We start from the raw sequence: 12,864 nt of genomic DNA, 5'->3' as shown, positions 1-12,864 counted from the left end.
CGCCCCGCGGCTCCTGCCAGCCCCCGCCGCGGCCGGAGGGACCGCAAACCTGCCTCCACCAGACACCCGGCGGGCTGCTAGGTAAACCGGGGAAAGAGAAAAGCTTGTGAGGAAGGAGAGCAACATCAGCACCAAGCTCTGCCCCTGCCCCAGCCGGGGTCAGATGCGGCACCTCCCGGATGCGCCCCAGGAGCGGCTCAAGCTGCAGGTGCTCCTACAGCTTCTCTGCAGGGTTGGGCTTTGGAAAAATCACGCAGAGCAGAAATCAGGCTGCAGGGGGGAAGGAGAAAGGAACAAAAGAGAATAGGAGAAAGGAAAAAAAGAGAATAGGAGAAAGAATGAAAGAAAGAACGAAAGAGAGGAAAACAAGAAAAAAGAAAAAAAAGAGTACAGTTGTGCTTTAAGCATTAAACCCCATATCTCAGAGCAACCTCCCCTTCCTACCCTGGCAGCACGGAGGGAACACGTCCACAGCCAGCCCGTGATGTGGGCAGGTTGCGCTCATTTGCAGAAGCTTTCCCACTGGCTAGGAAAAAAAACCAAGAATCACTAGGGCAGAAAAAGAAAGCAGGAAGCAACAGGGCTTCAGGATCAGTTATGAAAGAAAAATTAGAGGCAAATAAATCAAATGTGATATGACTTCTTTATTTGCTTCTGGTTTGCATTGCTTTTATAAGAAGTCATATCCAATTATTTTTTTTCCAGTGGAAGAGTTAAAGCAATCCCCTTCCTGCTGCATAAAATAACTGCAGCTGCTTTGCTCCATGAATGTAACGTCTCAGACACCTATACAAAATATTTCGATAAACAACTAATGTCTGTTGTTGCTTCAGTTGCTGGATGCCCCAATAAAATGGAACTTGTTCTCAGCACACGTTAAAAACCACTCCTTTAAAATTAGGTCCCTTTAAATCGTCCCACTTGTGAACTACGAACACTGAGATGACCAAACCATAAACCTCTTTTAAAATTCTTGCCGCCCATGTTCAGAGGGTTTGGAGCATCTCCAGTATCTTCCATCTTCTCATCTTTGGGATCAGGAAAACTGAGCTTTGTTACTGCATGGCTCAGGTAGCATTTCATTTCATGACAAGGCCTACACTAACCAGTGGTTCTTACCGTGCTCAAACAACAAACTAGCTGTAGAGGTTGATTTGTGTTGGCTTTGCCCTCACATAAAACAGATAACGGCACTACTTCAGAGAGGAAACCTGTGCCAGCATCATCCTTCACAATTTTCACCACTGCTACCCCAATAAGGATGGACCAAAGATGGGACAAGTTATCATGGAAAATGCTACAGAACATGTTGCAAGTCAACAACTGCTAGTCAACCTCAGGAACACGTGACACGTTCTCACACCTTCTGTCTCTGTCAGTAATAATTTTAAATTTTTAAATGCCAAGCCACTCGATGGAGGGAAAGTTTTAATGACTGGTAAATCCTTGTATCCATCTAATGGCTTAGTGCTGGTTATTTGTCTGGGAAAAAAAGTCACGCTCACTACACCTGATGATGATATGCTTTTGTACTGAGGGTGTTCTTACCTGTATGAACACGGTGAAGAGGATGACGACAGTTGTTGCTGCAATGAAGAGCTTCTTTCTGTGAAAATCAGGAAGCAGGAAGACTAAAGAGAAACAAATGGCTCCTCGGAGACCCCCGTACGCTATAATGAATTGGTCTTTGCTGGTGATGGTGTTCACATGAAATCTGTTCACAAAGAAAGTCAGCACAAGAACCCCTGGAAAAGCAGGAAAGAAGATGGGAGCACATCAAACAAAAAGAGAAATTTGATAAAAAAATCATCGTATGATACATCTTACAGTAAAACGTCACTGAACTGGTAAACACCGATCACGAGGAACTGGCCAGGGGCCAAGATGGTGTATTCCCAATACGCACTGGAGAAGGGATTTTCTTCCAGCCTGGTCCAATGGGTTTGCATTCAATTTGTCCAGCTAAAAATTAATCCCCAAAATATTTCTGATTTGGGGGGGTTACAAACACCATTGACAGGCCACAGCTCTGGTGGCTCCGTACAACTACAAAATTTTAGGCAGCTCATCTTGTAGTAAATTCTCTTGATTTTTTAACTCAGCCTTGTGCTTCTCGCAGCCCAGCTGGGAAACCAGTTTCCTTCAGAAGGACTCTGAACTCTGCTGGAGAGATTTAGTGTCATCCTGCTCCCGTGACTGCAGAGCCCCAGAACATACCAGTTACCTGGTGACTCGGTGTTAAGCACCGGCTGAACACCGAACAAACAGTAACTACTGGCAGCAGAAGGATGCATCAGCAACTTGATTTTGATGGTTGTTAAAGTTTTTAAGGTGATTCTATGGTCATGTGCCAGCCAAAACTTTACATCAACTCGTATAATGACACAGAGCCAGATTCTGAGAACTGAAATATGAATTGTTTTAGTCTAATTGGTGATAACAAATGACTGAATTGCTTGGATTATAAATGCTCTCAAGGCAAACCATCAGCAATAATTTAGCCACAAATTACCTTCCGATTTCCATAAGTTGCCAAGCAGTAGCCAAGAAACTCGGAATATTTGGTGTGTATTCTTCCTGTGTTAATGTTGTTTCTTCACAAATCTTTCACTCAAAGATTTATACTGTATGAATTTAAGACTACATAAGGTGACACAGCAATTATTGTAATTTATGGTCATTTGCAAATACATGATCAGAAGCAGAAAGGTACAAAAAGTTGGGCCTTAAATCAGTAAGCCGTGATCTTTATACCAACAGGTATGATAAACATTTTATTTCCTGAAGATTAATGGCCATTTTGAGAACTGATGACGCAGACTGTCATTGACTTTTGCTAGGAATTCTCTGGATCCACATCACTATTGCTTTCTAAGTGCATTTGTAAAGCATCACTGAAAATATAAACTTCAAATATAGTGCACCTGCAACTTACATACCAAACATCTTCTCACACACATACAGCTAAAAATACCCAAATTTTGATTGCACATCAGACCAGTCTGAAGAAAGCAAAAAGCTGTGGGCGTTCAGAAATAGGAAACTATATTAACTGAACCTTGCAACACCTTCCCCATTCCAAGAGCCCCGTAGAGCTAGCGCCCAGACCAGCAGATGTGAGGTACTTTGGCTTCAAGGTTCTTCGTAACTTAAGAAAAAATTACAATAAAATAAAGCATACCTCAGATCACATCTTCAGCTACTATAAGCTCAGGCAGTGCCAATGGTTTAAAGGAACAAAGTTTACCTGAGCTGATACCCTGGTCTTTGTCTTAACTTAATCCTTCCTCATAAATTATAATTATCATTTCCTAAACTAATTCAAGGCCAGTTTGCTCCAAGAGTTGACATACAATTAATCATTTTGAGCAGAATACATTTGCTTCTGGAGATACAACTTGAGAAAGAGCAGAAGGAAATCTCTCCAGTGCTTGGATAACAGTAGAATACTAGTGCTGCCATGTAATTAATGCATTTTGCTTTTTAGGTGATCTCATATTGAGTAATTCCAGTCCCCAGGCTTCAGCAGAATCGTTTCTCATTTAAGAGCACTGGGAGGGTCCGACAGTACAACTTACTCACGAGCCCCAGCACTGTCAACCCCAAAGTCCCCAGCTCTTCCAAGCCAAGCCTGCGGGTGCCTCCTGTTTCTGGGTCAGCTCCTCCAGCACGTCCGGAGCTGCCGGACGGCTCCGAGCAGGTCAGGGGCTAATCTCGACCACCACCGCCGCCGAGGCGGGAGGTCCCCAGCCCGGCTTCACGCCGCACCCTGCTCGGCTCACGTCCTCCCGGCACGCCTGAAGCTCTCCGGCCGGGTGCTGCAGAACAAGGACACCCTGTGCAGGGTCAGATACGCAAGATGATTTTCAGTCCTGGTTCTGTTGTTCTTATTTAATTCAAGGGGGGATTTTTGAATATGAAGAGGGTTTTCTTTCCCGGCTGCAGCACTGAGCCCTTCTCTGATAGCGTGCTGCATGATTTGAGAACGCAATCAGAAGAGCCCTTTAGAGCGCCGGAGGCTTTTCGATGTGCTTTTGTAATGTTACTACATTCCTTACGTCTTGCAACAATGAATTTTTGACCTAAAAACCAGTCAAGCTCAATTAGAACTTCTTCTCATTTGAGCAAATAATTTAACAGAAAACCCACATAATCTTAATAAAACATTTGAACGTACACACAACGCACTAATAAGCATGTTTCCGAGTGCATTTATGGTACACAGTTATTAAAACAAACCTTGGCATGTATTAACAGCTAATGAACCCCATTCTGCTATGTCTTGCTCATCATGGCCCACCCTATTTAAGCAATTTATTGAAGTGTCTATCAAATTTGAGTTCACTCTGACTCGGTGGTTTGTAAACATAAATCCTGTTGAATGTTTTTTAGCTCTCAAATTCTTTGCCAAAACGCATGCTCTGTTATACGTGCAGGTATAGTTAATACATAAAACCATCCATAAAGGAGCAGGTAGGCACTCTGCACTCACTCAGAACAGGCGCAATCAACCGCAGGCTGCAAGAGGCAATGGAGGACCAGCGTCTCTGAACACCGAATCAGTGCAAGATGCAACGGGGGACAGTGGTAAAACAGCGCATCTATTTTTCTGGTCATTTACAAAGCACAAAAATGGAATCCCAGACTATTCTGGGACCAGGACTCAGGTTTTCAGTGTAACTGTTCTCAAGATTATCTTTAGCCACAGTTATCAGGAGAGCATTTTCATGCACAATCCTCTTCCTCCTGTAACCACTAAGTCTTGCTCACTTTTTTTACTGTGAGGTGGGTCAAACGCTGCAATAGGTTTCCCAGGGAGGTTGTAGAGTCTCCATCCATGGAGATAATCAAAAGCCGTCGGGACGCAGTCCTGCCTAGCTGACCCTGCTTAAGCAGTGGGTCTGACCAGATGATCTCAAAAGGTCTCTCCCAACCTCAGCAATTCCCCGATTCTGTGCAATTCTGTCCTTCTCAGTCCTGATTTGAAGTTCTTGAGTGGGAGCAGAAGCATCCTCACATTTTTGCACTTTTTGCCTCCATTTTAGGTTCCAGTTCTCATCTACCCAGAAGTGGGCTGTGTAAAGCAGAACAGCATCTCCAGGGGCAGCTGTCTGAAGGTTCCTCCAGTTTCCCTTTTAAGGATGCTGGCGTACACAAACTTCTTACGAGTTACATCCCATAAATCTCTGCAATTCCGAATATGCAGTCAGAGGCCCCACGGTTTTACACGGCGCTCTGATCCCAGGCTATGTATTTACAATCTCCCTCATATTGTGAAGATACCAAGGGATTAAGACACACTGAAATGGAAGAGGAGATCGTGGTAATCAGAGGGTCTAAGCCAGAGGTATCAATAAGAGAGATGTCAGGAGAATTGCTGTTTAGCACCAGTGCTCTCCGTGACAAGTGTACAGACCAGGAAATTGCAGTAAGACCCAAGGCTTGCTTTTGAGCCAGACGCCAGCGATGGAGGAAGAGGGGACGCATCAGCTGGGCTGTCCTCTTTCAGCCCTTGCATTCACGTCTGTGATAACCACACGTACAGGGGAGCAGGAAAGGATGATAGTGGGGGCAGGAGCATTCTCTCATTTAACAGAATCACATTTCTCACTCCCATAAATAAAGCAATCCGTAACTTCACCATACCTAGTGCTCTCCAAATGAGACAGAAAATGAGAGTGAAGCAAATGTACGGCCAGTTCCACTCATGATTTTCTCCAATGGTGGAAACTCCAAGAAAGATGAAGATGAGGGTATCACTAACACTGCTCCACATCTTCATGAAGTATTTGACTGTGGTGTGAGACTTCAGAGAGATGTTGGCCTCCACATAACGTTTCATGCCCATGGCACAAGCAATGATGCTGAGAAAATGAAAATGAGACAGTACATTTTTCTACATAAGCACACAAAATTGACACATTGTCATTTATAAAAAAAAGAATAGGCTTCATCAAGTCTTAGATGTTTGCAGACATCTCACTGGGTAGTGATTCACTTCCTACATCAGTCCAATAATATCAGGACCACCAGGTAAGATACTATATACGTTGACCAGACTGCCTGAACATGTTTTTTTAAACAGATAAAACAACTCACCATCCATTGCGTTATCACAGCAATACCTACAATTAGCTACACCCAGCTCTTCCCATCACAATACTCTGTTTTCAGTTCTTTAATTTTGGCAAACTCTAACCGTCTGGGCTGAAGAGTTTCATGCTTAGGAGCCCACATTAACTATTTTGCTCGGGTGAAAGACGTTTGAGGGAATGGGAGACTTGTTTCTCAGCATGAGAAACATGTAAATAGGACTCCTGTGAGTTCGATTGATACCTGGTCACTACAGCCAATTCCTGTAGGACTCGTAATCCGCATAGTTTAAGAGCGGCCCGAATGCTGTACTCCTTCACCCAAGGGACCAAAGCTAACCTAAAGCTGGAGAAACGCAAGCGTACGACGTACCTCACACTGTACATTCCTAAGCCTGACCAGACTTGCGCTGTACGTTATCTGGGCACAGCGAGGAAGCCCATTGACTCCAAGCAACCCAGAGACAATAAAATGCTCAAGCACACTCATAAGGCTGCACAACGAGCCAAGAAACGCCGTTGCTATCATCGGTCCATTGGACTTCCTCAGGTATTGCATATCCAAGGTCACGTCAGAAGCGTGCAGCACCAATTAAAACTTCTGCCTTGCAATTTTTCATGGATAATTGGTTCTCCAAGTTACAGGGTACACGTGGTTTGCCTAATTCATCAGCTTTTCAAATCGATACATTTTCAGGCCAGCAACCTTAAAAGGTCAAAACAATTGAGCACTCAAAGAATTGAAGCTCCATTTTTTATATTTTTTATATTTTTTTATATTTTAACCTGGACAGAAACACTTTGTTCTAAATATCGTACTGGCAATAGCAAAACAGCTTTACGTTTCCGAGATCCCATTTCCACCGGTATTCGGTAAGGCCATCCACACGGATTTTTATTGTGTTAAAAATTCCTTCCACTGGGAACATCGTGGCAACTCTCCTTACATTATATCACACGCAGACAAGCCCACGGAGAGGTAGATCCTCGACTTGCAGAAGTGCACCTGGGTCTGGCAGACTGGCTTTAAACACCAGCTGTGACCAGGACAGGTAAGTGGCCCATATGGATGCAAATAGGTGTTAAAATAGGCGGTGGCCTTCGCAGCATGTTATCCATAATGGAACCTCTCAGCTAAGAACTATTCCGAAAACAGCCGCACCCCTACTGCTGTGCAGTGAAAACATCACGTTTAACCCCAGAAAAACAAAACGGATATACACACTTCTATTTCTTTCATTTAAAAATAATTGTTACTGGTTTTCCTCAGTGCTGTGAAAAAAAACCCATACTATTTTTGAGGGGGAAAGAAACATTTGGGTTTGTCCGAAACTAAAACTGGGCTTCAGGGAAAGGACTTGTAGTGAAGGCGCAGAAGGTCAGACTCAGGAAAGTCACAATACTCACTGAGGAAAGAAATCCCATTCTATTCAGCAGCTGGAGACCAAGATTCACATCACTTTTTCATCTCATGTTGTTCGAGCTCACATCTTTCATCTCCCAAATGTACCAATACTTTAAAATATTCTGAAATTGGTCTTTTTTGATTTATCCTTTTTTAAATAAAATAACCTTTTTTGCATAAAGCACTGAGCCAGAAAGAGTAACGGGGATTGGACCACAAGCTAAAAAAAAATACAAATTCTTCTGTTTCTGTATCTGCCTCAATAAATAGTGGATAAAATCGTTCCAACTAGGAACTAAGAAATCCAACAAGTATTTATGGGAAGTGACTTCCAGAGCCACGGTTTGGGAACACTTCTTGGGAAAAGGATATGGATTCACAGACAGGGAATAAACTTGACCTGTTTCTGGCCTGGCTTCAAAGATGGGCACTGCCACTAGGGCAAAGGAAAAAAAAAAAAAAAAAAAATCTGAAAAACATTTGCAGAACTGTTTAGCAGATTGGGTTGCAGCAGATTTTTTTTGGACTATGTAGAATTGATTTTTTTGGCAATTGAATTATTTTTCAAAGAGACAAACTGCCAAATCTGCTTCTTATAATAACAGTATTCCCTGGTCACAAATGAATGAATTGTTTGAAATCAAGATATGTAAGAAGCATTTATAATTTGGCAATTATAAGACCAGCAGTGCAGGAATCAGCTGCCTTTGCAATTGTTTTGCTTTAGAAACAATGCATTATTCAAAAGAACAGAAAATGGGTTCCATAATGGGTACAGTAAATTGTGATTGATAGAAGGAGACACCATTAGGATTGAATGTTTTCTGCTCCATGATGATTATGCAGCATATTTATTCCACTGTTCTGTCTTACGCTCCTATAAATAGGCTTTCTCTCACCTATCCCCAGAGCTAGAATTGTTTCCAGTAATGCTAGAATATTGCTCCCGTTAACCATTCGAGGAAACAATCCGCAAGGTCTAGGAATGGTTTATATCCAAAGCGGTATCATTAGTTTTAAAATAGATCTCCCAGATGTTCCTGTGTCTAGCTGGTACCTGGCTTGATTTTTTTTATCCTCATTATTATCAGATTTACAGTTGTTTACGCTGTAGCTATCAATGCAGTCTAAGTGCACTTCATAGTCTTTAGGGAAATATGAAATAGTTTGTTGTGATCCTCAGCACCAGCTGACTTAGCTTAGGTAGGAGAACCAAATGCAACAGATATCAGCCCACAGAAGGCAGAAAGACTGAATCACTCGCTCTTTTTCATCTGTGTCTGCCTTCCAAGGTGAGCTTTCTTTGACCATTAGGATTATCATATCTATTTTTTTTTCCCTGAGCACCCGCTCTGCAAGTGAAATGCATGAGGTAAGCCCAACGCTCAGTTGCCTCTCTTAACACTGACGTATCTGGCCCAAAATTGTTCATTTTATTGAAAGACCTATCCAGTAAAAAGAAAACTAAATTAACTCTATTATCTATAAATTACAATTTGTGATATAGAAACCAATAGTTTTGCTTTGCTGCTCTGAAAAGTTGTACGGGAATACACAAGATGGTATCTGATACAGGACTCAGTGGTCCTTGTCTGTCCCGTGTTGCTACAACCTGGCTGTACAAAAGCTTCACAGGGTGAACTCTTCAATGCTCTGAAGGGTTCTTTAGATTGAGGAGTGTGTAGGACTGACTGGGCTGCAGTAGACTCCAAGCAGTTTGGGTTTAGTACCTTTGAAACCTTGATCTCTGGCAATTTTGGCTGAAATTGGTCAGCAGATTTCGAACATTACTGGAGATAGAGAGATGATGGATGACACCCTCACTCAGGAGACCAGACAAATTCATGAGCTGTGTCTGACCTTCTTCTGGAGGTAAGTCTGAACCTCCAAAGCAGGGGTTTCCATTAGGGCCCTCCACTCTCAAACAGTACGAATATTTCCAGACTTCTGCTCTGTAGGGGATGCACAACTCCCACCCCACCACTCACTTTGCTCTGTCACTGTAAGGTCTGCCTCAGCATGCCTTTGGGTCCATCACCCAAAGCTAGCTGGTAGGTAGGGCACAGACATCAGGAGGAAGATGCTAGAACTCAGACCAAACCTTTCTGAGGATTCGATTAAATACTCCTCGCAGCTCTTCAGATGTTACTTTTGACTGGGCCACACATGGAAAGTGACAAACCATGCCAAGAAAGTCTCTTCTGGCTCTGCCAAACCCACTAGATCTCTCGCTGCTTGAACATTCAGGGTTTCCAAAAGAAAAACATGGAGCTCAAGTAAAAGTTCTGCGATGACCCACATAAACCAACCAGCCATCTGAAGCTTGCCCAGCAGTAGTCGTCTGGGCTGCTTGTGACTCGCAGCTATTACCACTGTTGTGTAAATGGGCAATGTGAGAAATGGGGTTACACCTCTCAGGCCTTCCACGGGCTTTTATACTTGCTCTTCGCTGCCGTACACAGATCTCCAACTAAGCAAACTTATGTTAAAACTTTTTCTGATATTTTTCAGTAAACATAGCCAAAAGCTTTCCTGGACAGATGAGATTCTGGGATGTACTTACGCCACGATCCCTGACAGGTGAAACATTTCGGCGGTGAGGTAGGAAAGATAGCTGTACAGGAACACAAAGAGCGGGTCGATGACACGGATATCCTTGGTGAATCGCGTGGTAAAGGCGGCGGTCATCCCAAAAGTAAGACCTACTAGAACTCCTCCTAGCCCAACCACAAAGAATTTTCCAACTCCAGCAAAAACGTCTGTACTTTTGATGGTTGGCATTTCACAGAAAGATCGAAATAGCTTGTAGAGCACCTGGGTGAAAAATGAAAGAGGAAAACAGCCGTTAACAAGGTACTCACCAAGCATGGCCATACGTAGCAATGACATTAAAATACGCTGCTGGGATTTCTGCCAGGGCAGTGTCAGCGTCCTTCTCCAGAGGTCAGGCACCCAACAGGGAGGGCTGCGGCACTCGCATGCATTTCTGCCTCTAGACATACAGTCCAAGAACTGTTCACCTGAAAGCTTCTCAGGACCTCAGGCCAGAGAAGCGGGCCAGGAGTCCTCTGCTAGAAGAAGCTGTTGATGCCTTTTCCCAGATCTCACGTCCCACCGCTCAGCACCAGCCCATCCTTCCTCTGAACATTAAATACTCAAAGGCTAGCTCTTACCACCGTCACCGCATCATTCAGGAGTGATTCGCCAAAGACCAAAATGTGTAGCTTTTCATTGACGTGTATCTCCTCAAAGACCGCTAACACTGCCACGGGATCCACGGCGGCGATCAGGCTGCCGAACAGGAGGTTGTGGAGCAACGACACGTCCTGCAGGTGGAAGGCTTTCACCTGGCAGATCCCGTACAGGGAAAAGCCGATCCCAAACACGTTCCATATTGTCCCCACAACAGCGTAGAGGAGGATAGTGCCGATGTTCTCAAAAAAGGGACGGCTGGGCATGAAGTACCCTGCGTCAAGGACGATGGGTGGCAGCAGGTAGAGGAAGAAGATGTCGCTGTCCATAACAGGCGGTGACTTGTCGTTTAAGCCGTAGATGATTCCTCCCATGATGAGTCCTACAAATATCAATAAACAGCTTTCGGGAACGACAGAAGGCAGCTTGTTATATAGATGAAACCCTGGAAGGGGATGGATAGATAAAAAACGCGTTATCCTACCAGCCCAGACTGGCTAAAGAGCACCAACTAGCTCCCCGTTGGAGTGAGGAAGCTTCCCGTGCTCCCACCTTCAGCAGGCTACGCTTCGGAGTAGTAGTAATAGAGGCACACGATTAAGGCAAAACTGCTCAATCAGAAATTGGCTAGAAAATCTGAAAGATTACTGAAGATACCAAGCTTTCTAAAATTACTGGTGGTTCAGACCACATTTCATCATGGCACAAGGTTAAAGATACATGTTTAGGTAATACACAAGTAGAAAAACTAAGTATCTGCATAAATAAAAAAGTATTTGGAATTATTTATGATGCATTCTAGTTAGCAGGCCATCTTCAACACTAACATAAATAGCAACTGCTAATTTTAAACACAATACAGATTCTATACATCAAAAAAAAAAACCACCCCACAAAAAGCATTCTCATTAATTAGAAATGGTGCCACTTTTAATATTATTTAAACACTAACACTTAAAGTTTAAGGCAACATCGAAAAAAGTCAGATCAAGCCAGCCTTGTGCAACACCCAACGTTAGAGAGAAATGCTGACAAGGACCACGAGTACTCAAGGTGAGTTATTAAAAGAAAGTAACTGAAACAAACCAAACTGGAATAGGAATAATAAGAAAAAAATTCTGTGATCATTATTATTTCTTCATGCATGTTAATACAGTTTCTTCATGCATGTTAATACAGTTGGGATCTCATCATATAATACAAAGAACAGTGAAACAAAAGGACCATTTCCATCTGAAAGAAATTCTGATCTAAATTAAACTCAGAGACTTCTTCCTCTGAGAAAAAAATATAAAAGAAGTATCAGTAATATAACAGAAGTGATTGCAATACCTGAAGAAAAAAAAAATCCACTTTCCTCTGCCTAGCTTTGCAGGGAAAATAAAAAGATAGGTCCAAGTTGTACAAAATATCCTTTCTTAGGTGTCGTTACACAGATAGCCTCCTCGATGCAGAGAGATTTTATTTTAGGCTGTATAACACCTTGCGCACGGATTGAATTATTCCTCAAGGCTGGCCAAATGCAGCACCCTTTCTGACCAAGGGATCTTCATTTTCAGATGAAGATGTCAGTGGACAACCTGCATGTAGTGTAGCTAGCCAGCTATTCGAGATGACTGCACACCTTGGTGTGTACTGCAGTTAAATAAAATTCCTGGAAACCCTGAAAATTTTCCTTCCAGTAGCAACACCATGCACAGGTGTGATCTTCTAGAGAGAAAACCATCATTTCCAACCTAAAATGCAACTGGGTAATTATTTTCCATGCATGCCGTACGCCTGGCACACAATAGGTGCATCCTTAGGACTCGGTGTGTTATCTCGGGGTCCAAGACTGGAGAGGAGGTGAAGCAAAGGCCACCCCTGCCCACACCACCCCCATGGACACCCCCACCCTTCCTCACCCTCTCAAGATGCCTCACCTATTTTGGCCAAGGATGCGAGCATGATCCAGAGCGTGATTTCAAAGGGGACTTGAACATGCTGATAATCCAGAGAGAAAAACGCGTGCTCTGAGGATTCGTTGCCTTGGGCTTCCTCGGCAGCCCAGCTGACGTTCTCCAGGATCACGTCCTCCAGCAGCGGCATCGGTGGGGAGCCCTGCAGGGCTCTGACCCCGGTGGCTGGGAGGATGGAGGAGAGAAAGGAGCCAGCTAGGACAGCAGCTGCAGCTTT

General features: G+C 43.5%; 1 protein-coding gene across 1 annotated transcript; it reads right to left on the bottom strand.

Moving 5' to 3' along the window:
• Nucleotides 1-1,548: 1,548 nt before the first annotated feature.
• On the bottom strand, nt 1,549-12,777 carry LOC104614948 (sodium/hydrogen exchanger 2-like; the record flags this gene model as incomplete). The annotated part of the gene is made up of 5 exons (XM_010290231.1): nt 12,612-12,777; nt 10,671-11,134; nt 10,061-10,311; nt 5,647-5,864; nt 1,549-1,745 (listed from the first exon to the last, which is right to left on the bottom strand). Coding segments are annotated over exons 1-5 (1,296 nt in total), but the record flags the coding sequence as incomplete, so codon positions are not given.
• Nucleotides 12,778-12,864: the final 87 nt, after the last annotated feature.

The sequence above is a fragment of the Phaethon lepturus genome, unplaced genomic scaffold, assembly GCF_000687285.1.
Source record: "Phaethon lepturus isolate BGI_N335 unplaced genomic scaffold, ASM68728v1 Scaffold50316, whole genome shotgun sequence".
In the NCBI taxonomy this organism is placed as follows: Eukaryota; Metazoa; Chordata; class Aves; order Phaethontiformes; family Phaethontidae; genus Phaethon; species Phaethon lepturus.
Note: the sequence above shows the minus strand (reverse complement) of the source record. Positions and strands in the feature narration are given on the sequence as shown.